The following is a 25755-nucleotide window of genomic DNA, read 5'->3' as shown; positions in this document are numbered from 1 at the left end:
TCACATTGTTCAAAGACTGTGGAGAGATACCACTTCAAAGAATTGTAATCAATATTTAACATGTTCACTTCAAAGAATTGTAATCAATATTTAACATGTTCACGAATCTATTCATATAAATATTGGTGTTAAGTTCGGTTTTTATCTTGCAATATACAAAGACTTAGAGAAACTAGGCTTAGTCACAAACAACATGCTGAGAAAGGGACATACACACAAGAGTAATAGACACATGCAAAGAGTTTTACAAATGCACATGTCTATAATTGACCAGCTGAAAGAGTCTTAAAGTCAAAGTCAGAACATGAAAAGATTTTGGTAATGAACAAGGCAAGAAACAAAACCTTTAACTAAATGTGGTCTACATAATGCCCAAACAGAAATAAAAAAAAAAAAAAGAAAATAAAGACATAGTGAATGACAGTTCATTCCTCTTTCTCTTTCTGGAGTTTGTAAAAATTATTCCTTGCATCAGAAGATAGGTAGATGAATAGAAAGGCTAGAGATACGAAGCTGAGCTAGTATTTTTTAAAGTTGCAAAATTTGACCTAAATTACTGAGTATGTTTCGTTCAATGAAATGTGGATAGTTTCATCTAGGAGGGATACAAGCATCATTACTAGTGATGTTACCATCTAATGTAATTATATCACTAGACATAGTGATATCACTTCCTCCAGTTTAAAAAAAAATTCCCAAATTTTCTGTTTTCTGGGTGGAATCAGTATTGGCAAATTTTACCCATGCACCGCAAACCTTAAAGCAGATATTATCTTCTGCTTTTCTTTTTACTCAATTTGGGTCTCCTATGGACCACAAAATAACTACGAGAGGGCTTCAAAAACTACATTGTACAGTATCATGGCAGGCCAAGTAATTCTTATTGGGTGTTACACAGCACTTCCAAGTGACTAGTCACCAAGTCCCTGTAAACAAGGGTCGGAATATTCTAGCAATTGTTCAATTTGTCCGTAACAGAAATCTGCTTCTTTGTCAAGGAGCCAGTTGAGAACCATTGTGTGAGTCCTCATCATTGAAAATCTCTTTCTATCCAAATATTCTTTCAACTTTCCAAAAAGTTGGAAATTACATGGTACAAGATTTTAATTGTATGGCAGAGATCAGCAAAATCTCGTCTGTGCAGCTTTGATTGTTTGTTGGCACCATTTCACTATAGCTGGACACAACACTGCATTTGGTCCAAATGTCTCCAGAATTTCACAGTGAACCTGTGTGCAATTAAGGCATTTTGTCCACAAGAATCATACTGCCCGTATACTTTAAATTTGCAGATGTTTCCAGTTGTTAGGCCATTTCACTCTCACACGTCATGCACCTGCTATTCATAATGCAGCAAAACTGCTTAGGCAAGACACTCAGAACATGTACTCTGTTCTGACAATGTGCCACTCTTGTGTAGTAGTCTTAACGTGGGATAACATGTGTAATTTACTTTCTCAGGTTAATACATGCTTCTGATATAAAATCCAGTTATCCAATAATTCTTTATTGGAGTACTGTTGTTTCTTGACTTCTAACCATTTCAGTTTCCTTTTTTGATTTTCTCTGGAGATGGGAATCTAAAACCTTTTTTCAAAACATATCTCTGTTCATAATTTCATGTTCTTCAATCTTCATTTATTTCACATCACTCTGATTTTTGGAGCCACTTAACAGGGATAATTTTTCTTGCTAAATGTTAAAAAATTCTCTAATGTATCCCATTTCCATTCTTCTGAACCACATGACTACAAAACATCATTCCACATTTTCTCATTGTCAACTATATGAATTAGGATAGACAGCTGCTAACCACACAGAGGATGCATTTAGTGGCAGACAGGCACATTTGAAATAAGACTGTTGAAAAATATCAGCTTTCAGACAAAGTCTTTAATCAGGTGAGAGACACATACATACACATTCATTCATGCACAACCCACACACACATGGCCATTATCAACCCTGTCCACTGTAATCGCACTGTGGTGAATAGCAATTTTGGCTGGGATGTTTAGTGGGAGTACATAGGAGGTATCAGGTGGAAAGGGAAGGAATAGCTGGGTAGAGGTGGAAAAATATGCTCCAGTGCTGCTCATGGGAGTGTACCGATGTGTTGGAGACAGGGTATGGGGCTGATAGTTACAGCAAGGGGAGAGTTGTGTTGGAGGGGAGGAGGGAAGCAGAGAGAGAGAGAAAGGATAAGGTTGAGGACACGAACTAGCAGAAGTCGAGATCAGGTAAGTTACAGAAATGAAGAATAGCTGCAGGACGAGTTCCCTCCTGCACAATACAGAAAAGATGTTGGTGTTGGGAAGAAAATGGCATAAGCTGTGCAGCAGTCACTGAAGGCACGTGCAGCGTACTGTGTGGCATGTTCAGCAACTGAGTGATGCAACTGTCTCCTGGTCACGGTTTGGCAGTGACTACTCATGTACACAGACAGCTTGTTAGTGGCTGTCTCCTCATAGAATGCCACACAGTGGTTGTAGCTAAGTTTGTAGATCACAGACTGCTTTCACAGGTGGCCCTGCCTTTGATGAGTAAACAGTGTCTGTGATCAGACTGAAGTATGTAGTAGTGGGAGAATGTATAAGACATGTCTTGCATCTAAGTCTATTGCAGGTATATGAGGAATGGGGCAATGATTTGGCAGCAGTGTAGAATAGGAATGGACGGAGATATTGCATATATTGGATGGGCATCATAATATCATTGTGAGGTGCATGGGGAAAAGAATGGGGAGGATACATCTCATCTAGCGCACAGTAAGAGGTGGCTAAAACCTGGCAGAGAACTGCTTCAGTTGCTGCAGTCGAGGGTGGTACTTAGCCACAAGAGGGCACTCATTTGAGTTTGTAGCCAGTCACTGGGTGTCGTGGGTCACTAGGGAGACAAAGTGGGGAGGGCAATTTTGGTCTGTGAAGACCTCAAGAAGTTCTTTGGCATATTTGCAGAGAAACTACTGGTCACTGCACATGCAATGACTGTAAGTGGATAGATTGCACAAAAGATAGCTTTCTGGTGTAGAATGAGTTGCAGCTGTTGAAATAGAGGTATTATTGGTGACTGGTATGTTTGATGTGGCCAGACATGCTGATGTTACCATCCTTGAGGTGAAGGTTGGCATCAATGAAGTGGCTTCTTGGGTGAGGAGGACCAGGTGAATCAAATCGGTGGGAAGGTGTTAAGGTTCTCTAGAGATGTGGATGGGGTATTCTCACCCTCACCCACATCACAAAGCTCTCAAAAATAAATCTGTAGCAGGTGACAGGTTTAGGACTCTGGTTGGCTAAGAAAGATGGCGTCTGAATATGTTGGCACAGGGTGTTGCCATGCGGTTGCGCATGGCCATACAGTGGATTTGTCTGTAGGTGATGCCTTCAAAGGAGAAGTATTTGTTATGAGGGTACAGCTGGTCATGATGAACAGGAAGGATGTTGTAGATCTGGAGTAACTTGGGCATTGGGGAAGACAATGTTCAACAGCGACAAGGCCATGGGCATTGAGGATGTTGGTGTAAAAGGAGGTGGCATCAACAATGATGAGCAGGATGCTGGGTGGTAATGGAGCAGGAACTGCAAAGAATCAGTGGAGGAAATGGTTAGTTTCTTTTATATATGAGTGTAGGTTATGGGTAATATGCTGAAGATGTTGGTCCACAAGGGCAGAGAGTCTCCCTGTGGGGTGTACATTATCTATCCAGTCACAATGGGGCATCCTCTGTGGGCGGATTCATGTATTTTAAGAAGGATATAGAAGGCAGGAGGCCAATGGAACTAGTAATTTGTGGAGGTGCTGGAAATGGTATTGGACTTCCAGAATGGGGTCACTGTGGCAGGCTTGTAAGTGGTCGCAGTGAAAGTCCTCAGCCAGGTAATCCTGTAGTTTGTAACAACAGCAGTGGAGCCTCTGCTGATACACAGGATTATGAAGTCAGCATCAGTTTATCAGAGTTGTATTGTGGTCCTTTTTGCAGATGTAAGGCTCATATCCGTATTGAGGGATCTAGGGAATGTTAGTGCGGCAGAGATGAGGCTTAGGAAGTTCTGGAAAGTTAACAGGGGATGATTTAGAGCAGGAAGGATGGATCACTGTTGGATGCAGGAGTCAATTGAGGAAGACAGAGTTCAATATTGGTTTTGGATTGAGTGTGATTGGTGGCAAAAAGGTGTTCCCACAGTAGAATCTGGTAAATGGAAACCAGCCGAGCTTGATTGAATTTGAGAGTGGGTTAAACAATGGGAGTTTTGTAAACAACTGAATCTTCTATGGGACAGGCTTCCAAAGGACTTGTTCATAGCTGTGTTACAGGTCTGATTAGGCTCTGGGCTCTGGGTACTATAGGGTGGCAGAAATGGGTTTCTGGGGGTGTGGTAGATGTGGTAGGTCTGCAAGGGAGTGTACTGGGTGAACAGATCTGATAGTGTTTTGAGATAGTGTTCTGCATGCTGCTCTAGTTCCTCATTGTTACATTTACTTGTTTAGTTTTCTTGTACAGGTCTTCATTTCTCCTGTTCCTGTATTCACCAATTGGCTCTAATATTTTTCTGCAGATTTTTCTCTTTTTCTTTTCCACTGTTTCCTGTATTTGCAGTGTCGATGGCATATCTGTCAATCACATTCAGCACACTGCTCACAGCTACACAAGAGAAGGCACTCTTAAATTTTTCACCAGCACACCACCAGGAAAAATTGCTTTTCCTTCGCACTGTTCTCTGAGAGATGGTGCCATGCATACATAAAGATGAGGTATTGGTACAACCTCATTGCTCAAGAGTCTTTCTTAGCAGAAGCACTCAGAGATTCCCATCTAAAGACTTATCAACATTAGTGTGTAAGACTGCAGTGAAGACAATATATCAAATGTAGCATGATGCTACTGAACGTTACTAATAATTAGAGACTTGTATGCGCATGTTTTTGTGAATCTGGACAAAATCGAGTACCGAGCTGCCATTAGATTTCTGTTTTTGAAAAGCAATACATCTATGAAAATTAAAAATGATTTGGACGCTGTTTATGGGAACTTTGCACCATCATTTACCAGCATTAAATTTTGTGCAGCTGAATTTAAGCATGGCCATACCAGCTTGGATGACGGACATTTGGGATGGTCAAAAACTGCAATCACTGATGATGATAATAGTGCTCAATTTCACCAAATGGTGCTAGAGAACTGTTTAATCGAGGTGAGGGAAATAGCAGAAGCTTTGACTATTACTAAAAATATGTCAGTCACATATTGATTGAATATTTCTGGATGAGAAAGCTGACTGCACGCTGGGTGCCACAATTGTTCACTCTGTGCCATCTTCCACCTCAGTGGTTGGCATGGTGAAAATCCACAAACTGCAGTTTCAACTGCTTGACCACACTCCTTACTCGCAATGTCGGGCCCCAACTGACATTTCTTTCCCATCGGTTAAAAACTGAGCTCAGAGGACAGACATTTTTGTTGAATGATGAGGCCCTCACCTATATAAACAACTATCTTGCAGGGAAAGGTGCAAACTCCTAAAAGAATGGGAGCATCACTGCAAGAAGTGTATAGACTTACAAGGAGATTATTTTGTAAAATAAAAGTAAATTTGAAGAAAAATGTCTATTTTTTTGTTGGGTCACAAACTTTTCAGACTACCCTCATATTGACCCTCTTGACTACCAACACAACAGACATCAATTGGCGACAAGTCTGACCCCCCCCCCAACCCCACCAAATCCAACTGTCAAAGAGTCTGATCTTTTTGTGGCAATGTTTGTCAAATTGTAAAATTTTGTCATAACTTTGGTAACTGGAACATATCTATTTCAGGTGTCTTTAATTTGTGTATGCTACAGCAATTTCTGGAGAGGAACCCTTTGCTTCACTTGTTCAGTTTCATAGCCAACAAATTACCTCCTTGCTGACTGCTATTGGCAGACATGGAAGCACAACAAACCCAGCAAACAACTACGAAAGCACAGTATGTCAGCAACCAGTATCCTAACTCCTCCACCCATCTGCTTTTTTGGTGCATTACAAGAAGAGTACCGCCTACAGCTTGAACAATATTTTGTGGCATAAAATGTATCGGCTGAATCACAACACTCGTTCATTTTTTAATGTGTAGGTGTGCATGTTTTCTGATTATGTTGTAAGTTGTTCCCTCAGTTAAAAGGCCCAAACCCTACCCTGTAAGCCTATTATTCAAGCATTAGATGACTTCTTCAAAGCGCAGGCTCATGTAGTTGCTGCTTGTACCAATTTTTTTCACACACATTGTTATAAAACTCGTAATCAGTCTTACAAGGAATAGGTCCTGAACTCAAGGACATGACTAAAACTGCTCTTGTAGAGCTTCATTTCAGGGCCAAATGCTTTGTGTTGCCATTAAACAAAACCTTGCTGATAACAGAATACTGGCTGATTCTAAAGCACCACAATCCTAGTCTCAATGACATGCTTTAAGTATTGGAAGTTCAGGAAGTTTAAAATGTCATGGAACTTGATTTTAATGTGCCTGCTGCTGCAATGCTGATTGCTGGTAGCTCAAAGCAGCTCCAGTTTACAGGGCATACGAAATCTGCTTCCATAAGCAACACTATAAGCAAAGCACGATGCACACAATCACTTCTTTGGCATGTGCAAACTTTCTGAAGTCTTTAAAAGAAATGCTATGTAATGCATTACCACAAAAACTGTTTTCTCTGGCATGCAGAATGGCAACACTGCCATAAATCAGGACACACACAACGAGGCTGCATGCAAAAGCAATGCAAAGTAAATTCTGTTCCACACTATTCTTGTCTTCAGAAAATGGAAATAAATATGATCTCTCATTCTGCATCTGTATCTACTCATCCTCATAATTCACACAAGTACCTTGGACAAAAGCTCTGCATTATTAAGTTTAATGTCTGTAATAGATTTCCGTTAGCCAGTGTCCATAATTCTGCAACAATTCTGTCTGCACCTGTTATTTGTTGTTTTTCATGTCTCAAGTGATTTCCTTATTATCTGGTGGCTTCAATTCTGAAAACTTCACTTCAAGAGTTGAGGTGGGAAGTTTTAACAGTTTCTTGAAATATTTAGCTAATAATTCACAGTCTTCTTTGCTATGTTTCAATTTTCTTATCCATAACAAATATTTGGGATGGAGGAATTATACCTTGAGAGGTTTGGGTTTTGGTTTTCTGAAAATCATTTTCAGTTTGACGGAGTTGATCTTTATTATATATATGCTTGACATTTCTTACTACTTTTGCTGCTTGTCACTGAACTTCCTTAAATTCTGGAAATGAATTTTCTTCTTGTTAGAATGCCACTCTTAACGTGCTTGCTTCTGTTTTGTCAGGGCTTTCTTACACTCTCGGTTCTACCATCTACATTTGTTTGTTCTCCTTGTCGAAGCTGTTTCCTGTGCAATATTAGCATTCATCCTTCACCCCTTCCTGACACTTGAGCATTAATCTCCTGGAAGTTTTAAATAGAGTTTTTGTTGTTATCATGTTCTCCAAATCAAATATAGCTATCATTTTCTTCTTAACATTTAACCAATTTTCATCTTGATAAATATTAGACAGTGGTCTGTTTCATTATTTATCCCCTTTTTAACCTTCACACTCATGATTTCCTTCTGAGTTTTCATGGATATTGTTACATGGTCTATTTGAAATCCACCAGCAAGTTTATTTAGTGATATCCAGGTTTCTTGTTCGCAAGGCAATTTCTTGAAATTTGTAAACATCAGTTTCAGTTTAAATGCTGACACAATGTTATAAGTTTTCTGCCAGTTGTATTTGTTTGCTTGTGTGCTGTAAAGTCCTAAACAATTTTGTGAAAACATTTCTCTTTCCCAATGTGGTCAATTTTAATATTATCTGAAATTTTCTCGATTTCCAATAGCAGCATTTCCCAAAACTGCTCTATCTTCTTGGGGTTCTTTAAGTTATTGACACTGATTGATTCACGGGTATTAAGGAATGATCTACATCTACATCCATACTCCGCAAGCCACCTGACGGTGTGTGGCGGAGGGTACCTTGAGTACCTCTATCGGTTCTCCCTTCTATTCCAGTCTCGTATTGTTCGTGGAAAGAAGGATTGTCGGTATGCCTTTGTGTGGGCTCTAATCTCTCTGATTTTATCCTCATGGTCTCTTCGTGAGATATACGTAGGAGGGAGCAATATACTGCTTGACTCTTCGGTGAAGGTATGTTCTCGAAACTTTGACAAAAGCCCGTACCGAGCTACTGAGCGTCTCTCCTGCAGAGTCTTCCATTGGCGTTTATCTATCATCTCCGTAACGCTTTCGCGATTACTAAATGATCCTGTAACGAAGCGCGCTGCTCTCCGTTGGATCTTCTCTATATCTTCTATCAACCCTATCTGGTACGGATCCCACACTGCTGAGCAGTATTCAAGCAGTGGGCGAACAAGCGTACTGTAACCTACTTCCTTTGTTTTCGGATTGCATTTCCTTAGGATTCTTCCAATAAATCTCAGTCTGGCATCTGCTTTACCGACGATCAACATTATATGATCATTCCATTTTAAATCACTCCTAATGCGTACTCCCAGATAATTTGTGGTATTATTTGCTTCCAGTAGCTGACCTGCTATTTTGTAGCTAAATGATAAAGGATCTATCTTTCTGTGTATTCGCAGCACATTACACTTGTCTACATTGAGATTCAATTGCCATTCCCCGCACCATGTGTCAATTCGCTGCAGAGCCTCCTGCATTTCAGTACAATTTTCCATTGTTACAACCTCTCGATACACTACAGCATCATCTGCAAAAAGCCTCAGTGAACTTCCGATGTCATCCACAAGGTCATTTATGTATATTGTGAATAGCAACGGTCCTATGACACTCCCCTGCGGCACACCTGAAATCACTCTTACTTCGGAAGACTTCTCTCCATTGAGAATGACATGCTGTGTCCTATTATCTAGGAACTCCTCAATCCAATCACACAATTGTGTTTTGTTTCCATATCTTATTGTTAACAGAGAAATCCTTTCTGAGGGAAATATAAATTTCTTCACAGCATCAATGATTAACAACAATAGCTGTCCCCAAGTGTGTTATGGCTTTCATCAAACAGTTTCTGGGTTTGTCTATACAGATCCTATAAAGCTTGAACCCCATAACATGTTCATCTTTGAATCTTGTTTCCCATAGGGCAAAAAGTTATGTCCTTTTCATGAAGGATTTTAGTGATCTGTTTCAATTTTCTTATTTGTAAATGCATATTGATGTTTAATATCCCAAAAACATATTTATGTCTCAGTTGTAGTTTAGAATTTCTGTTTCCAGAAAGCTCCAACTCTTTCTTAACCCTGTATATTGGTTAGGGCCTTCCAGAACTCAATGACCCAACTGCAATACTGGTGCAGTGATGGATTCACATTTCAGCTTCCCGCCTGGAGTAGTTTCTTCTGTATTTGTTTCCATTATGCTTCATTACAGAAAGTATCTGGGGTATGCAGTTGTACGTCCCAGAAGTTAAGATATAGGTTTTGATTCTGAAAATGCATTGCACAGCCAGTTTGAGTACTTGTAACATATTTTGTCCCTTTTTGTCATGGACTGCATAAAGTAATCTAGAGAGAGGGAGAGGGAGAACAACTAGCATCTATTGGTTTCAAATCAGCATCTGCTGGGTGCAAGGGGCAGAGTGAGTGACAAATGTAATCAATGAAATTCCTAAAGTAAAATATGCAAGGCAGAGTATGATGAATATTTGGCTTTTCATGCCATGACAATCAAGCCACTTGGTGAAAGAGGAAAAAAATAGGATGGGAAGAAATTACAATCCATGAATCCATTTTCTGCACATACACTGGGTGTAGTGATGGATTCTCATGTTGAGTTCCTCTACTACACACTACTTTAAATCAGTTGCTCAACAGCCATTCATGTGCAAATGTCAATCAGACTGAAGTCCTTATTTTCATCAACGCTGAATTGCCTGGCATGCAAAGATGAGCAACTGAGAGCACTGTCACAATACAGAAGCCAATTCTTTGACTGAAATTTATAAAACAATGCTTCACACAATCATTTCAGCACATTGAAGCAATAATGCTTGTCAACAGTAGTCTCTTAGGAAGCAAGATAATGGTCAAATACTACATTTATTTAATTTTTTTTTTTTTTTGGGAGGGGAGGTGGCATTATTTGTACACTGGTTATAAACATTTTGCTTTCTGTGATTGTGGTGTTACAGAAAGCCTCCACTGGCTTGATCATTGTTTTGTTTCTACGCAGTACCCATAAAACCATGTCTTACTGCCTGTAATGATAGCAACAGAAATGTGATGTTCAAGTTGTTACATCATCTACATAACTAAAAAAATTGCCAAACGTGAAGCTGTATGTATGAAAGACACTCCAACATAACTAATGGCTCCCCATAAATGACCCTTGGCCAACTGAATGAAAACAGACAAGTATGTAGCAGGATAGCCTGTAACTGGTATACCTCTGTCTGCAGGAAAGGAATTCACATTACTTTTGGATTCCATCCATATTTTGTTACTCTTTACTGATTAAAATATTTTTGCCATTTGTTTTTGTAGCTACACAGAGAATTTAGAGTCTCTTTTAGAGTCCGTTTATTTTTTATAGCTGCACATAATAACTAGTTACCTCAACTTTTTTAAAATTAAGATTCATCCTTTTTTTCAAACAGTTATGTAGATGTTTAATTATTCCACACTATACCACTTCCTTTGCATTTCATAGGTGACTCTTTATTTTCAGTTGTTATTTCACTTGTATTCTAAAATTTTTGTTCATGTCAATTATCAACACATTTAAATCTAGTGGTAGGGTGATGGACTACTCACACAGAGACACTCTTGACCTTTCTATGTGTGTTCAACTAGTCATTTTAAAGGAAAATATCTATCCACAGAGTTCTGCATGGAAAATGTTGCTAGGAACAGCCCATGAACTTTCTACTTTCCCTAGAATAATCAACCGTCGCAAAACATGCTCTTCAGTCAAGAAACCAGGAAGTAAAGTTTACCTATAGTGACAAATAATTATCCAAAGATACACATAGAAGCCATCGACGCGTATCATATTTAGAGGACAATTTTAATGGTACAGAATAAATAATAGAACTTATTGATACATGGACAATAGCTCTACAGAACTGACCAGATGATAGTTCAATAGTTCAGTTTTATCTTTGGCAAGGATTATCTCTGTCAGTCATCTGTAAATTTCTACCACACGCCTTTTTCACAGTGTCGCTCTCTGACATCTGACTTATCAGTCAGTAAAACAGCAGAACAAGGAGCATCCCTGGCAATACTCAATGCTGCTCTGGACAAACCATCAGAATCGAAATACGTTCATGGACCATACCTATACAACCCGAAATATCTACCAGCACCTATGACTACCATTTGTGAAAGCCTTCATTGTAATTTTCCTTTTGATACAATTAATCACCTTTTTGGCACTATTCTTCTTATTTTGCCAATGTGTTATCTGTAATTTTTGCTGTCACCTTTTAGGGTTCTGCCCCTGAATCAGTAAAAACGGAACTCTTGTAGGATCGCTTTGTTGAACAGCTGACTGTCTGTCTGCCTGTCTGTCCAACAGTTAAGACCACTGAAATTTATGTCAAATACTAAGGTACACAGTCATGCAGCAGTGTAAGATATTTAAGCTTCTAAGTCAATGCAATCAAAAGATATGGCTATCTGTAAAGACACTTTTTTCTTAAGAAAGGGTAGAGGTATTAAACTGAAAATTAGGTCAAATATGAAGGTCTATAACCCCTTAGTGGTGTAAATAATAACTTCTATGTTAATGCAGTCAAAGATACGGCCATATACGAGGTCTGTTCAAAAAATTTCGGATCATTCATAACTTCGTGCTGGTGGTGTGTTGGAGCGAAATGCAGTTGGCATCCATGCACACACCTGTGTTTAATGTGTAATTATTGGAAGTTTCACTATTGTATGTTTGTTAGTTATTGTTCAGTACTGTATTGAGTAGAACATTGTGTCACATAGTTAGAGAATTTTGAGAGGACAGAGTTAGAGGAGCAATGCGTCTGCATTAAATTTTCCATGAAACTCAAGAAAATCTTTACACAAACAAACCAAATGATGCAGGAAGCCTACAGTGATGAGTGTGTAAGCCCTACTCAAGTGTTATGAATTGTTCACACAGTTTCAAAATGACCAGATGGAAGTCAAATGTGACACTCATCCAAGATGCCCTCCGATGTTTACAGACAACACTCATGTCAGAACATCACAGAAATTGTGCATGCCAATCAATGTCTGACTGTCCATGAGACTGCAGAAGAATGTACCATTTCAGGTAAATCATGTCATGAAATCCTGACACAGCATTTTGGAATGCATCGTGTTGCTGCCAAGTTTGTCCCACAGCTCATGAGTCAAGACCAGAAAGATCTTCACCTCGCAATCTGTGAAAAGCTTTTGGATTGCGCAAATGAGAACAAGATGTTCCTTGAGAGAATCATAACTTGTGATGTAGAGACCAAGGTTCTACTTTCACAATGGGTCACGTGAGATTCTCCAGGACCAAAGCAAGCTCGTCAGATAATATACAGGGTGTATACGTGGACGAGGAAAAAAAATTCCCGGATTTCACGGTTAAAAATACACTTTCTCCCAGATGAAAATACACTTTTTCCGTGTTCCTCAGAACTGTGAAACTTATCAATCCTGTCAATGGTTGTGGTTTTACACACCAGCGTAGAATTTCCTGGCACTTTGGAAAACGAAACTCAGGGGAAAAAACATGTTTTGGAAAGATGTCTGATGTGCAGCAATATGTACACAGCATATTTTCGTATTACAAAAGTTTAAATTCGAATTCCACCAAACACCGCATGTTACATTCTGAAGGACTGAAATCGAGATTGCGATGCGCTTTTGTAAGCCAGTTGTAGCTCATGTCAAGCGATCTCGCCAGCCGATGAGAGCGGATATTCAGAGCATAGGACACGTGATGTAGTCAGCCAATCGCAACATCACTGTTAAGAAGTGCAAACACACGAATAAAAAAAGGTAATGGTTTAAATTAATATACATAATGTTGCTACAAGAAAAGAAAAGCTTTCACATATAATATTGGTCTCTAAGATTAATAAGTTGCAAGAGAAGCTATGCTGTTACACATAAAGTTGATCTTTTTTGCATGAGTTTCACTTTAAGATACATCACACAAATGCACCAGTAATATTTTTAACGACATAAATGTCTGATCTGGGCTCGAAAATATTCTAAATGGTCATCCTTAAAGATCGGATTTTTGAATGAGAGCCAAACGCTCTGTGATTTAAGAAATTCATCAGACAATCAAGCACACAGTTCATCTTGCGAAAAAGGAAATTTACTTTGAAAGTAACGCTTTTCAAACAACCATTCGGAATATTTTCCCGCGACCTGTTAGAAATAGATTCGTTTCGCCAGTTGCCAGAGAGCGCTAGAGAACAGGCATCACCTTGCTTGCGGAGCTACGATGATGTAGGAAGCGTGTACATTTGTACGTATAAAACATTACAAGATCTTACATTTTGTCATAAAAGTAACAAGACATTAGAGGATACTCCAAGAGCATGGGAATTTTGTGAAATATACTAAAATGCATAATTCGGCTGAAAGTGCACATTTGTATGTCCAGATTCAGATGTAAATTTTTTTGGTGTACCAGTACTGTATTACCTCTTTATTATGGCATAATGTCAAACGTGCTAGAAGATGAAAATGTGCACTTTAAATTCAGCGAACAGTTAAAACTAGCCAATAGTGTTGAATTAAACACTTCGTTTCAAATAAATTGACTGCCTCAACAGAAAAGATTAATAAAAGTCAAATTTCTTTAACAAACCGACAAAAATAACTTCATTGTTCTGCAAGGTGATTAATGCTTGATTGTCAGAAAGGTGGAAACAAAATAAAATCTTAAACTAATAACATATTTTAGCCTTTCGCAATTATGTGAATGTATTTTAATTCACTTGATAGCTCCCGGCCACAGAAATCCGTTTTGTTTTCATTTGACGTGAGAGCAATAAACGAAGAGGATACAGCAAAATCACTTAACGTAAACATGGATCCCGTGGAGACTACCCACCTCCCCACTACAGCTCAAGACCACTCTGTGCATCAGGTCCGGATCTACAATATTTCTGAACTGAGGCAATATTAGATAGTGGCACTCCCCTCCCTCAAGCGTTTGAGGTAGGGCACAGAAAAATTTTAAAAATCAACTTTTCAAAGATATCTTCATTTTTTACCTCACATCTTTCTGAACAGTCTGATACATAAAACATATATGTTCGAGGGAACATAATACATGTTATTTGGTCTTAAGTGTGCTTAAGTGCAGTGCCACGCCTCTTCACACAGCATTCTTCCATCACACGTCTCTATATTTCACTCTGTGGAATTCAAACGTGTAATATTTTGTAATGGGTGCCATCAAACTATATTCAGGCCAGTGGAAATTAAAATGTCCTGTGGTGCCTCTCCTGCTCCCAGTCAGCCGGTTTGACATCCTGCCCCTCTTTAAAAAAAATCTCGCAATTAATACTGGATGGGATTATTTGTAGCCGGCAGAACAAGAGTTCTTCAGAAAATTTGCAGTCTTTACAGCCTATTAGCTAATAACTGTTTTGTGTGACATAAAATTAAATATAGGATACATAAAACGAGTAAAGACAAGAGACAAGCAAGAAAGTACACATTTCTTCACTTCTTAAATCCTACCTTTTTTTCTCTCTAGTCTTGCCACAGCTTTATATGGCATACTTTCCTTTCTGGGAAAGACTCTATTACCTCATCAAACTTTGTCAACGTTTTGCTGCATGAAAAAACGAAATATCATTGTCCAATACTAGAAACTCTGTTAATACAAATAGTACCCAAGACTGGTGTGGTTTCTCGATCTGATTACGTGTATTTTGTCTGTCTGCTAGATAAAACAAAATAAGCCTGGCTAATATTGCAGCAATTGTTACACATACCAAATAAACGAGATTGTTTTGGCATAAATGGTCATTTTTATAACACCACAAAATATAATTCACAATGTACCAAAATCAAATGCCTGTTAGGCCTACTACACGCTATAAGTTTTATGTTAGGAAATAGTTTCACATTTCATTCATACTCTCTAGCTTCTGAAGCATAAGACCGAAAAGTAGTAGTACGAAGTTTTTATATAAATTTGGAATCGTCATATTCTTCCATAATTGTGAGTCCCCGTTTCTTCTCCTTCCTCATTCTAAGAAACAGTCATGTCATCACTAATTCTGTAACTATTCCTGACAATGTCAAAGCTTATTCTCTGGTTAACTTCACTAACGCTGTCACAATCACTGGTTTAGTTATGCCGCATTTATTCTCCAGTTAGGCGTTATTATGTGTTCGTATAAAGCATTTTCCACGCGGCTCCCAGAATAGAACTTTAGCGGCTGCTAGCCAGGGACTGTATAACTGGCCCTTAGTAGTGTAGCAATCTGGCCAACAATATTCTGTCAAAATTTAATTTTCTTGAATACACAGAGAAGACAATACATAATCTTTGTTGCTTGTTATTCCTGTTAGTCGTTTATTTCCACTCTGGTAGTCTGAATTTATGGAATTCGCTAGTAATTATAACAATGCTGAACATTTGCAAACCCAGTCAACAACATAAACAGTGACTGGCATTCACCCGTTCGGCTTTATTCACTCAGATTGTATAGCCCCGCCCCTTTTGTCTGCAGGAAGGTTTATTTCACGTACACTATGCACCCATTTAAAAATCAACTTACGATTCGTTCAGAAATCAACTCAGAATTTGATCAAAAATGTTCACGTGAATCTGGCAGCTTAGGCGCACCAGTAAAATTTTCCCAGATAGCATCTGGATGCTTGCTGGTATTGCTTACATAGCTAACTGCCACACTTCTGTAGCCAGACGCGGGAGAAGGTACTACTCATACGCTACTAAAGTACACATGCGCTTAAGCTCGCTTGCAACCGCTCAAACGCCAGCCGCTGTGGCCGAGTGGTTCTAGACGCTTCAGTCTGGAACTGTGCTGCTGCTATGGTCGCAGGTTCGAATCCTGCCTCAGCATGAATGTGTGTGATGTCCTTAGGTTAGTTAGGTATAGGCAGTTCTAAGTCTATGGGACTGATGACCTCAGATGTTAAGTCCCATAGTGCTTAGAACCAGCCACTCAAACGAATCTAATGTAAACAGTTGTGATGTCACACTCATCAGAGGCAATTTGTTGCTATGAAACATTGCGTAGTCTTCCTAAAGCCTTTGACACATTTTGCTGTTGGCAGACACTTGTATGAGCACTGTGTTTAGTTGCAAAGGAAATGCACCATATACAACAACAAAAGTTTTATTTTTGTTTTATTTTCTCTTGTTCATGTTTTATTGCTACAGTATTATTCTGCAGTAGTGAGATACAGTAATATTCTTTCTTAGACTATTGGTTCTTATCAGTCAAAGTTACAAACATTTAACTGAAAACTAAAACAATGAAAAATTCCCGGATTTCTAAAAAATTCCCGGGTTTTGCCCAGTTTTCTCCCAGATGAAAAAATTCCTGGGTTTTCCCGGATCTCCTGGGTCATATACACCCTGATATATTAAAGCCATGCTGATAGTTTTCTTTGCCTTTGAAGAATTGGTTCATCATGAATTCATGCCACAAGAGCAAACTGTTAATCGATGGTACTATCGGGATATATGGCGACAGCTGTGACAAAATGTGTGAAGGGAATGACTTGAAATGTGGTGAGACAATTCATGTCTCGTCCCCATCAATTCCTGTTGGCACATGACTACTGCACAAAAAACGAAATCACTGTGCTGCCTAATCCTTCATTCTCTCCAGACCTTGACAGAGTGAAGATTTACAACAGTACATGAGATAAAAGAAAATTTGCAGATGCCACTTCATTTGATCCAGCAAGAAGTTTGTCAAGACTGCTTCTGGAAGCGGAAACAGTGTTGGGAGCAGTGTATCAATTGTGGAGGAGATTATTCAAATGAGACCATGTACAGTAAGTAAAAGGTAAGAACAGAAAAATTTTGTGGACAAAATTCTGGAAATTTTTGAACAGACATTGTATGCCATATATTTTGATACTTGTGAACCCACTCATCAAAAAATCTGTATGCATCTTGGGCTGGGAGACTAGTGGTAAAGCATGTACCCGGAAACCCAGAGGTCACACGATCAAACCTCAGTCAGGCGATGGCCTTTTCAGTCTCTGTTTTAACCTAGTCTTCACCTCTAAACAATGTGAGGAATTGCCAGAAATAAGACACAGTTTAGATTCCATGTTAAACTGTAGGTTCCCTTTACCTGGTTGGATAGCTGGTATAGGTTAGTGACACATAGATCGCTGAAGTGGCAACCAATAGAAAGATTCGTATCACGCCTTAAGTCACATGAATTATTACTTTTACTATGTACATAATTAAGTTGGTACGGAATCCTCAGAGCACGAGTTCCCACTTACATGTCGTCGTCCCCCCCCCCCCCCCCCAAGTCCTCAGAGATCTCTTTTTCAATGTCTAGCAAGCAATTTTTTTTCCTTTGTTTGGTGATCTTCAACCTCCTCCTCTCTCTGACACCTCCCCTTCTTTCGTTTTTGTTTCATCACTGTTTCAAAAGCTAGCAACAGTTTTTTCACTTGTAAATGAGTCTATCAGCAGTACTGGAATTTTGCATCTTGTTGACCAGCTATTCTGCTCTTTGTAATTTTACAGTTACTTCAAAAAGAAGTTTCCCTCTGATATAATTATAAATGATCACTACATCACCATCAATCAGTAACCTGGCTTACGGCTACCATCTGCCAATGACAGAATAGCTATCCAATGAAATGGCCTGTAGTGTTAAAAAGCAAATTCAACCACACTGTCTCACATTCAATGCGTGTGCAAAATTACATCAAATATCATTTAATTTGCTAAGAATGACTTAGACAAACAGTAGCATAGTTTTAACAGAGATATATTTGTGATAAATATAAGAATACTGAACTTTAAAATTCAATTCTCTTTAACTGAAATATTTATAATAGCACTTACTGTTCAGTCTTCTGAGAATCACTCACAAGCAGCTCCTCGGCAGCAAAAATTTTTGTCAACTGCTCACAGATCTGTTCCACAGGTGCATCTGTACCCTGGTCATCAAGTATCTGTCAACAGCAACAAATACAATTCCAGAAGTACAACACACCTGATCCTATTCTATAGTCAGATATTGTACAATGTACAACAGTTATGGTCTTTTGTTAGACCTGCAAGACATACCTGCAACTCAGTTAACATCATTCATTGATTTTTAATGTGTGGCAAGAAGACATATACATAAAAGTATGAAACAAGAACATTATCCAGTAGACTGAAGATCCTTATTCTTCATTTGTTTCTCCATCACGTTACTAAAGTTACTAAGAGTATAAAATATTATATCCCACAATGTAAAGGGCAATAGTGTAGCTTCTTGTACACTGATGAACTTACCATCTGTGGAACCTTTAGAGTCTGCATAACATCTGGTGGCATGGCAACAGTTGGTGGATGCGAATTAGGGGAAAATCTTGGAGAGACGGCAATTCCCTGTGGTGGTGCTTTGAGTGGAACAGTTAGTTCTGCTAAAAATTTTTCATCAACTGGTTGTAACTGATGCTGTTTCTTCCTCTTACGGCCTGAGAAAATTACATAAATTACTAAACTATTTCTCATGGTCCAATCAACTGGTTATTTAATGTGTTTAAAGTTATATTTGAAAATAAAATTACGGGAAAGGTATTTTTTGACAGGTGAAATTTCTTTTGTAGAAGAGCTAACAATAACTGGTATCAACTTGTGCATAAATGATAATACTCAGAGCAACACAAGCAGATGGAGACAACACATACCTTAATGCCTCAGCAAGTAATGTACCACTTGAACTGTTACAAGTGGCAACCCAATTTTAACAACCACTGAACAGTATGGCACTACCTGTTACTACTGAGAAGTATGAAGACAGTTCAATAAAGAATGATCATAATTCTTTTATGGTCATAATTTCTCGTGTTAAAATTTAATCTTATGATATTCTGTTCTCTTAATGTGCAACAAACACACTGTAGTAGTTTCATTGTTGGGACTCCTGGTTCCTGCCTGTGAGAGGCAGGCAAGGTCAGACATGTTCAGTATAGCCTACTGCTGAAATGGAGGTAACATGCGAAGAACAATATGTGGCTTTGAAATTCTGCTTTCGTCTCAACAAATCTTCAGTAGAGGCTCATACAATGTTACAGAAGCCCTATGGAGAGTCTGTTCTTCCCTACAGCACAGACTGAAAGTGGTTTAAAATGTTTAAAGAGGGGAAACAAGCAATTTCAAAGGATGGTGGAACCGGTTCTCCACTACCACTCTTACGAAAGAAAACATCAACACTACTGCTGTCATTGTGAGAGAGGATCGACAAATTACCTTAAGATCACTTTCTGAAACAATGAACATTTCATTGGGTGCCACCCACACATTGATGACAGAAAAATTACACTTGACATGTGTTTGTGCGCGATGGGTTCCAAGGCTGTTGATTCCTGAACAAAATGACCTTCGCATGCAGGTCTGCATGCAGTTAAAGTTGATGTTAGAGGAACATCCGGAGTTTCTTTCAAATGTAATCACTGCTGATGAAACTTGGCTACATCATTTTGATCCTGAGAGCAAACAGCAAAACTCAGTGTGGAAATCCCCTTCATCACCAAACCCCAAAAAAGCAAAAGTGGTTGCTTCTGCTGGGAAAGTTATGGTCATATTCTTTGATATTCATGGAATGGTTTATCAGCATGTTGTACCTGCTCACACAGCAGCAACTGGCCAAAACTACAGGGATGTCCTGAAAAGATTGCAAGTCCATAACAGGTGCAAAAGACCACATTTCTATGAAGCAGACTGGATGCTGCACCACGATAATGCATGGCCGCACATTGTCAATGTTGCAAAACTCAATGTGAAGTGCATCCCTCACCCTCCCTATAGTCCAGACTTAGCCCCACATGACTTTTTTATATTCCCTAACATGAAGAAATGTCATGGGAGGCATAATCAAACATCAGAAGCAGTGGTGAAGGCTGCAGAGGCGATTTTGAAGGACCTCTCAAAAAATGGTTTCCAGCATGTAATTGAAGATTGGCAGCAATGCTGGGACAAGCGCATCACATTCATGGGAGACTACTTTGAGAAGGATCATCAAAATTATGAGGATGAGTAAAGCTATATTGTCAAAAAAAATTATGATCATTCTTAACTAAACAGCCCTCGTAACAGATTGGCTGACATTCCTATACTCCACTTGTTAGATGTGTTGGACATTATCTCCATCATCTGCTGTATGTGAATGTGTGTCATCATACCCTGTCTTACTAGTCTTATCTCTCACGAACACAATCATTCAGCTGAATGATGACTGTATACAAAATCAGCAATAATACATTTAGCGTCAGTGATTTGTCAAAAAACACTGGGCAAATAACATGCAATGAAAACTGTGCTCCCAACACTGGCCTTCTGACTAAGAAGCAGTTCTTTGGAAGGAATGGTGGACTGCTGGGCATTCAAGTGAATGCACTGATAACTAACATAAGCAAACAAATTCAACTGTTTCATTTGTGAACCCACCATACCATCTGCAATACCTTACACAGTGAAGGAAGAAAGGTATGCAGATATAAAAATGTTTAAAAACCTCCTTTGTACAACAAAGGAACCAACAGGTAATGTTGTTGTTGTTGCTGTTGTTGTCTTCAGTCCAAAGACTGGTTTGATGCAGCTCTTCATGCTACGCTATCGTGTGCCAGCCTCTTCATCTCCAAGTAACTACTGCATCCTATGTTCCTTTGAATCTGCTTACTGTATTCACCTCTTAGTCTCCCTCTGTGATTTTTACCCCCCCCCCCCCCCCCCATGCTTCCCTTCAGTACTAAATTGGTGGTCCCTTGATGCCTCAGAATGTGTCCTACCAACCGATGCCTTCCTCTAGTCAAGTTGTGCCACACAGTACTCTTCTCTCCAATTCTATTCAGTACCTCCTCATCAGGTACGTGGTCTACCCATCTAATCTTCAGCATTCTTCTATAGCATCATATTTCAAACTGAAACATTTTCTGGTTGACAGTTCCTACTCCATAGTTGAATTTATGGACAAACAATATTCTATGTGAGTGTGGTTTCATTACTGAATCTGAAATTAATGTAAAGTGCAGTAGCGTAAATGCTCAATGTGTATCTTTATTTTCACAGCAAATTTATATTTCATTCAAGAGCTTCTTGACAAGATCCATGTACCAGTGAAATGTCATAGATATGGTCCATATAACAAGCAAATAACTGCTTAACATCAGTAATTATATAACCATTCACAATATGCCACTTTTCTTTCACCAGTTCCTTCACCATGACATAGTGGTAGCCATGCATTATTAGTGTTTTCTGTCCAGTAAAGTGTGGACAATTTTCTGGTTCCTACATAATATCTTATACCAGTTTCCTGAGTGGCAGTTCCAGATACCAATGCACAATACTAAGAAGTTCTGTTGATGCTCATTATATGGAATAAACACTCCATCATTCTGAGGTCACATGGTGCATTCTACATGACACTCATTGAAGGAGCATGAAGTTCATTACATTCCTTTGTAGCGTATCGACCTTATTCGGTCAAAAAATATTCCAGAGTGAAAGTGAGTTGCAGCAGAGTCAGCAGCAGGCATGCAAGAGCATTATGCATGATGCATGATGAAGCAAAACATGGCCGACAAGCATTGCGAAGCTGTGCCAGCTGGGTGCCAATGCTGCAGAAGGACGGAAGCCTTTCCTCACTTGCTACCATGGAACGTGCTCAGCCACTCGTGTACTAACATATTCTCATCTCAGTATCACACGCTACACCACAAGCTTGTGACACCCAGAGTGACATTCCAGAATGCATTATGGGGGTCTGCTGTTCCACCACAGAACAGGGCACATTCCCTCACTCACGAGAGAGCTGCCCACGGAGCAGAGAGCCACCCACTTGCTGGAAGAAGGTCACGGGCACCGTCAGCTGCGCTGTCATCATGGTCACATCCAGAGATGTTGCTGACAGCAGCATTCAAGTTACGCAACATTCAGCTCCGCTCTCTACAGTGTCAGCAATGCCAGATGCCCATTGTTCTGCATGAGAGGCAACTGGATGCCTCCACCAAGCTGTTTCTCATGTACTACAGACAAGGGCTGGAATAAAGGAGTTAACTGAACAAACCACTGTTGTCCTGTCATCTCATTTCACTCTCCATGAGTGAACATCAAAGAGTCATCCAATACTTGGAAAATACACTCTGGCTGCAAAATGCAATTACTAAATGCTGGAAGAGAATCCTAAATTATATTGTAATGAAGATTAAGAGAACTAACCATGATAGATCCAAATACAAAATACAGATGTTTACACTCTGAAGCTGTTGGCACCCGTAAGATAACAGCTGTTATGGGTCACTTTATGGAGGAAAAATACGGATGAGATCTGAGGTCAATGGTTGCCTGTAACTATAACACGTTCATCATAAGAATAAACCCGATGTAAACAAACACAAACGCAATGATTGGTCAGAAGCCGTAGCACATGTGCACTGGTGTTGTTATGCTCTTGGAAGTAGGTCCTACTTATATATTAGATATCTTATTACTAAGTTATGTTAAATGAAAGTTTAAGTCATTCAAATGTATTAACAGCCGCCAATATTTTTCTTAATCATGCTTTAGTTACGTAGATTTTATTTCAAAAATTGTGTACAGTCCCAGCCTCTGCAACGCTGTACTCTGATTGTCGCGCTGTTAATGCGCAGTATAAAAATGGCTTCCGTAGTGAACCACGCGCGTGGAACACAGTTAAAAAATACTGAGAAATACGATGTTCTTAATGTTTTTCATAAATTTACTGAGATAATCGGCTCTGAAGTTTTCCCGGTGCTCTATATACCGCAGTTATTAAATAAACATGCATAGAACATGTAGCACAGTCGGTACCATCATTGAATGTAAACAAATTCTGTTATTCGTGCGTTGGTTCCAATATCCCCAGTATCATTTTTTTCTCGTCCAATTTGAAATACCTACATCTCTTAATTATAAAACTCATCTTCATTTTTTATGAATAATGCACGTTTTCTTATTTCTAATTACATATTGGACATGAAATTCCTGTTGCCATTTCAGATACAATTTCTTAATTACCGATGTTTTATGAAAGACTGTTCATAAAGTTGTTCAAATTAAGAAAACATAACAATTTAATTTTTTAAGACAAAAATGAAAAACCAAATCCTCTTTATTTGGACTATGTCTATCGTTTTATACCACAGAGATAGATAAGTATCATAGAAACATGAAAAACAATCATTTTCACAAATGCTGCATTTTTACATTTTCCACAGTACCATTACAATTTGAACCCAGCAGAACTGATTTGGAGCCAATTTATGTGATTTTGCCCAAGAAATACCAAGACTGTTAAGCTGCCAGACGTACTGGAACTAACGCACACAGCTTTTTCAAACGTCACTGCCGAACGCTGGTGGGATATAGAACAGCTCGTCATAAAAGATGAGAAAATGCTGCGCCAAGTTGGCTTCGTGGATTCTGATGTTGATAGGTTAGTTATCAACGTAGCAGATGACAGTTGCATAACTGAAAAGTATTTCTTGGAATCGGATACGGGAGGAGCTAAGAGATTATCAGACAACTGACCGTAAGTAATACCTTCAGTGGCTTCAATATTTAACTATATGGTGAATTGCTTCAATATTCTCTTACGTTACACACAGCTTATGCAGAAAAATTACCCGGTGGTTAAGTCAGGAATTTTCAATATTCTTGTTTTTAATTACAATAATAGGTTAGCTAAAAACAATAATGTGTTGCTGTTTTCGTCTAGTTGTCTAAGGAGCGTATTGTGGGAGATTTGCAGTGTATTATATGGGCGCTAATGACCACTGAAGTTGTGCGCCCTAAAACCACAAAAAGCAGTGTATTATTTCATTCCGCTCAAAAATTAAATGGCATTCGAAGCTGTATTGCACCCCTGCTTGTCTCTTGTTCCTTGTTAACTGCAGCTGACCACGTCACTGCAGGCTATCTGGACCAGCTGACGGGCCAGTGCTGTTCAAGTTAAATTCGCCAGTAAAGCCGTGGTCCCGTATTATCGCTAAGTCAATGTGCGCGTAACGCACAGCACAAAATGTACCCTTGTTATCGTACCTGACAATACTCGAGGCAGTTTGGCTGCAGTTTCATGAGAAACGGAAATCCAATGAGGTTATAGCAAATGCGGAAGAATACATAGTGCAATGTTTACATCAGGTTTATTCTTATGATGAACAGATTATAGCACAAAAACGGGTCATGTTGATACCAGGCTCTGAAACTTAGAAGTGCATAGACCAAAACTGTGACTGCTATGAGTGTAGCTTTGCTAAGGTTTGGCACTGCTCACAAGCCTCACTGAACAAGATGGGCCTTGCACTGCCAGGCTACTGAATCATCAACAGCGTTGTTCAAGATCCCGAAGCCATGTACAAATTTCTGGAACATTGGTATTTAGATCTGGGCAAAAGAATACTGGGAGTTGTTAGGCGGAGCTCTGGCAATGACTTCAGATCACATGGCACATCTAGCTACTTATCTCTTTACAGATAATAAATTGCAGAAATTTAGTATCCAGAGACAGATTAGTGAAGCTGAAAAAAAATATAAATACAACCAAAAGGATGTATTACATTTATCAGAAGGGCAGCAAAGAAAACAAAGACTAATAGAAGAAAAACACCAGGCAAAGAAACACACCAGCACAAAATTATGACAAAGGCTTTATTATAAACAGGGTTGTAGTATAAATACTGAAGGAGTCCCAGACAGAATAGCAAGACTGATTATAAACATAAATAATAATTCAGGCCTAAGCACAAATGTATTCACATTCCGACAACCACATAAAAAACCTCTACAAATAGTTACAGAAGTCAATAATGATAGCAAATATTAAAAGATGATAATAATGAGAAATTTTAATATGAACATGTGACAGTGAAATAAAAACAGTTCTTTGGTGGAAAACTGCAGTAAAACTGCAGTTATGATACAAGAAATGGCAGATGTCACACATTAGTAGAACTAGCCCTGAACAACCTTCAACACATAGGACACTGAATTGGCAAGAACAAAATAGAAATAAAATTAAATCAAGTGCATTTAATGAAAGAACACATAAATTACAGAGTAAATGAGGAGGAGCTTGCATCTTGTGTGACTGGAAAGAAATACACTGACCAGTCACATTAATGTGACCACCTGTCAATAGCTGGAATAACTTGCGGTTTGCAGCACGGAGGACTGTCAGACACGCAGGTATTATGTCAATAAGATTCTCAAAGATACCAACAACGATGTGGAGACATGCTGACTGCAGTGCCGTGGCCAGCAATGCTACATTTCTCAGTTGAGGATACAAAGCATGAACAGCTCTATAGAGGTGGTCCCACAGATTCTCAACTGGATTTAAATCAGGGGGAGTTCAGTGGCCAGGGCAGTATGGTAAATGGTAAACTCATCTTGATGCTCTTTGGACCACACATGTACAAAGTGAGCTGTGTGACACATTGCACTGTTTTGCTGATAGATGCCATCATCAGAGGAAAAACAAACTGCATGTAGCGAT

General features: G+C 39.0%; 1 protein-coding gene across 1 annotated transcript in view; it reads right to left on the bottom strand.

The window, feature by feature from the left end:
* Positions 1-25755, bottom strand: part of LOC124622184 (meiotic recombination protein REC8 homolog) — a 380857-nt gene that overhangs the window by 288063 nt on the left and 67039 nt on the right. Inside the window, exons 5-6 of the mRNA XM_047147832.1 lie at positions 18528-18712; positions 18090-18199 (exon numbers count right to left, since the gene is read on the bottom strand). Of these exons, the coding sequence (XP_047003788.1) occupies positions 18090-18199; positions 18528-18712 (295 nt within the window). The remainder of the gene's footprint in view (positions 1-18089; positions 18200-18527; positions 18713-25755) is intronic.

Source organism: Schistocerca americana, chromosome 1 (genome assembly GCF_021461395.2).
Source record: "Schistocerca americana isolate TAMUIC-IGC-003095 chromosome 1, iqSchAmer2.1, whole genome shotgun sequence".
Taxonomy (NCBI): Eukaryota; Metazoa; Arthropoda; class Insecta; order Orthoptera; family Acrididae; genus Schistocerca; species Schistocerca americana.
This window is presented reverse-complemented; position numbering and strand designations above follow the sequence as displayed.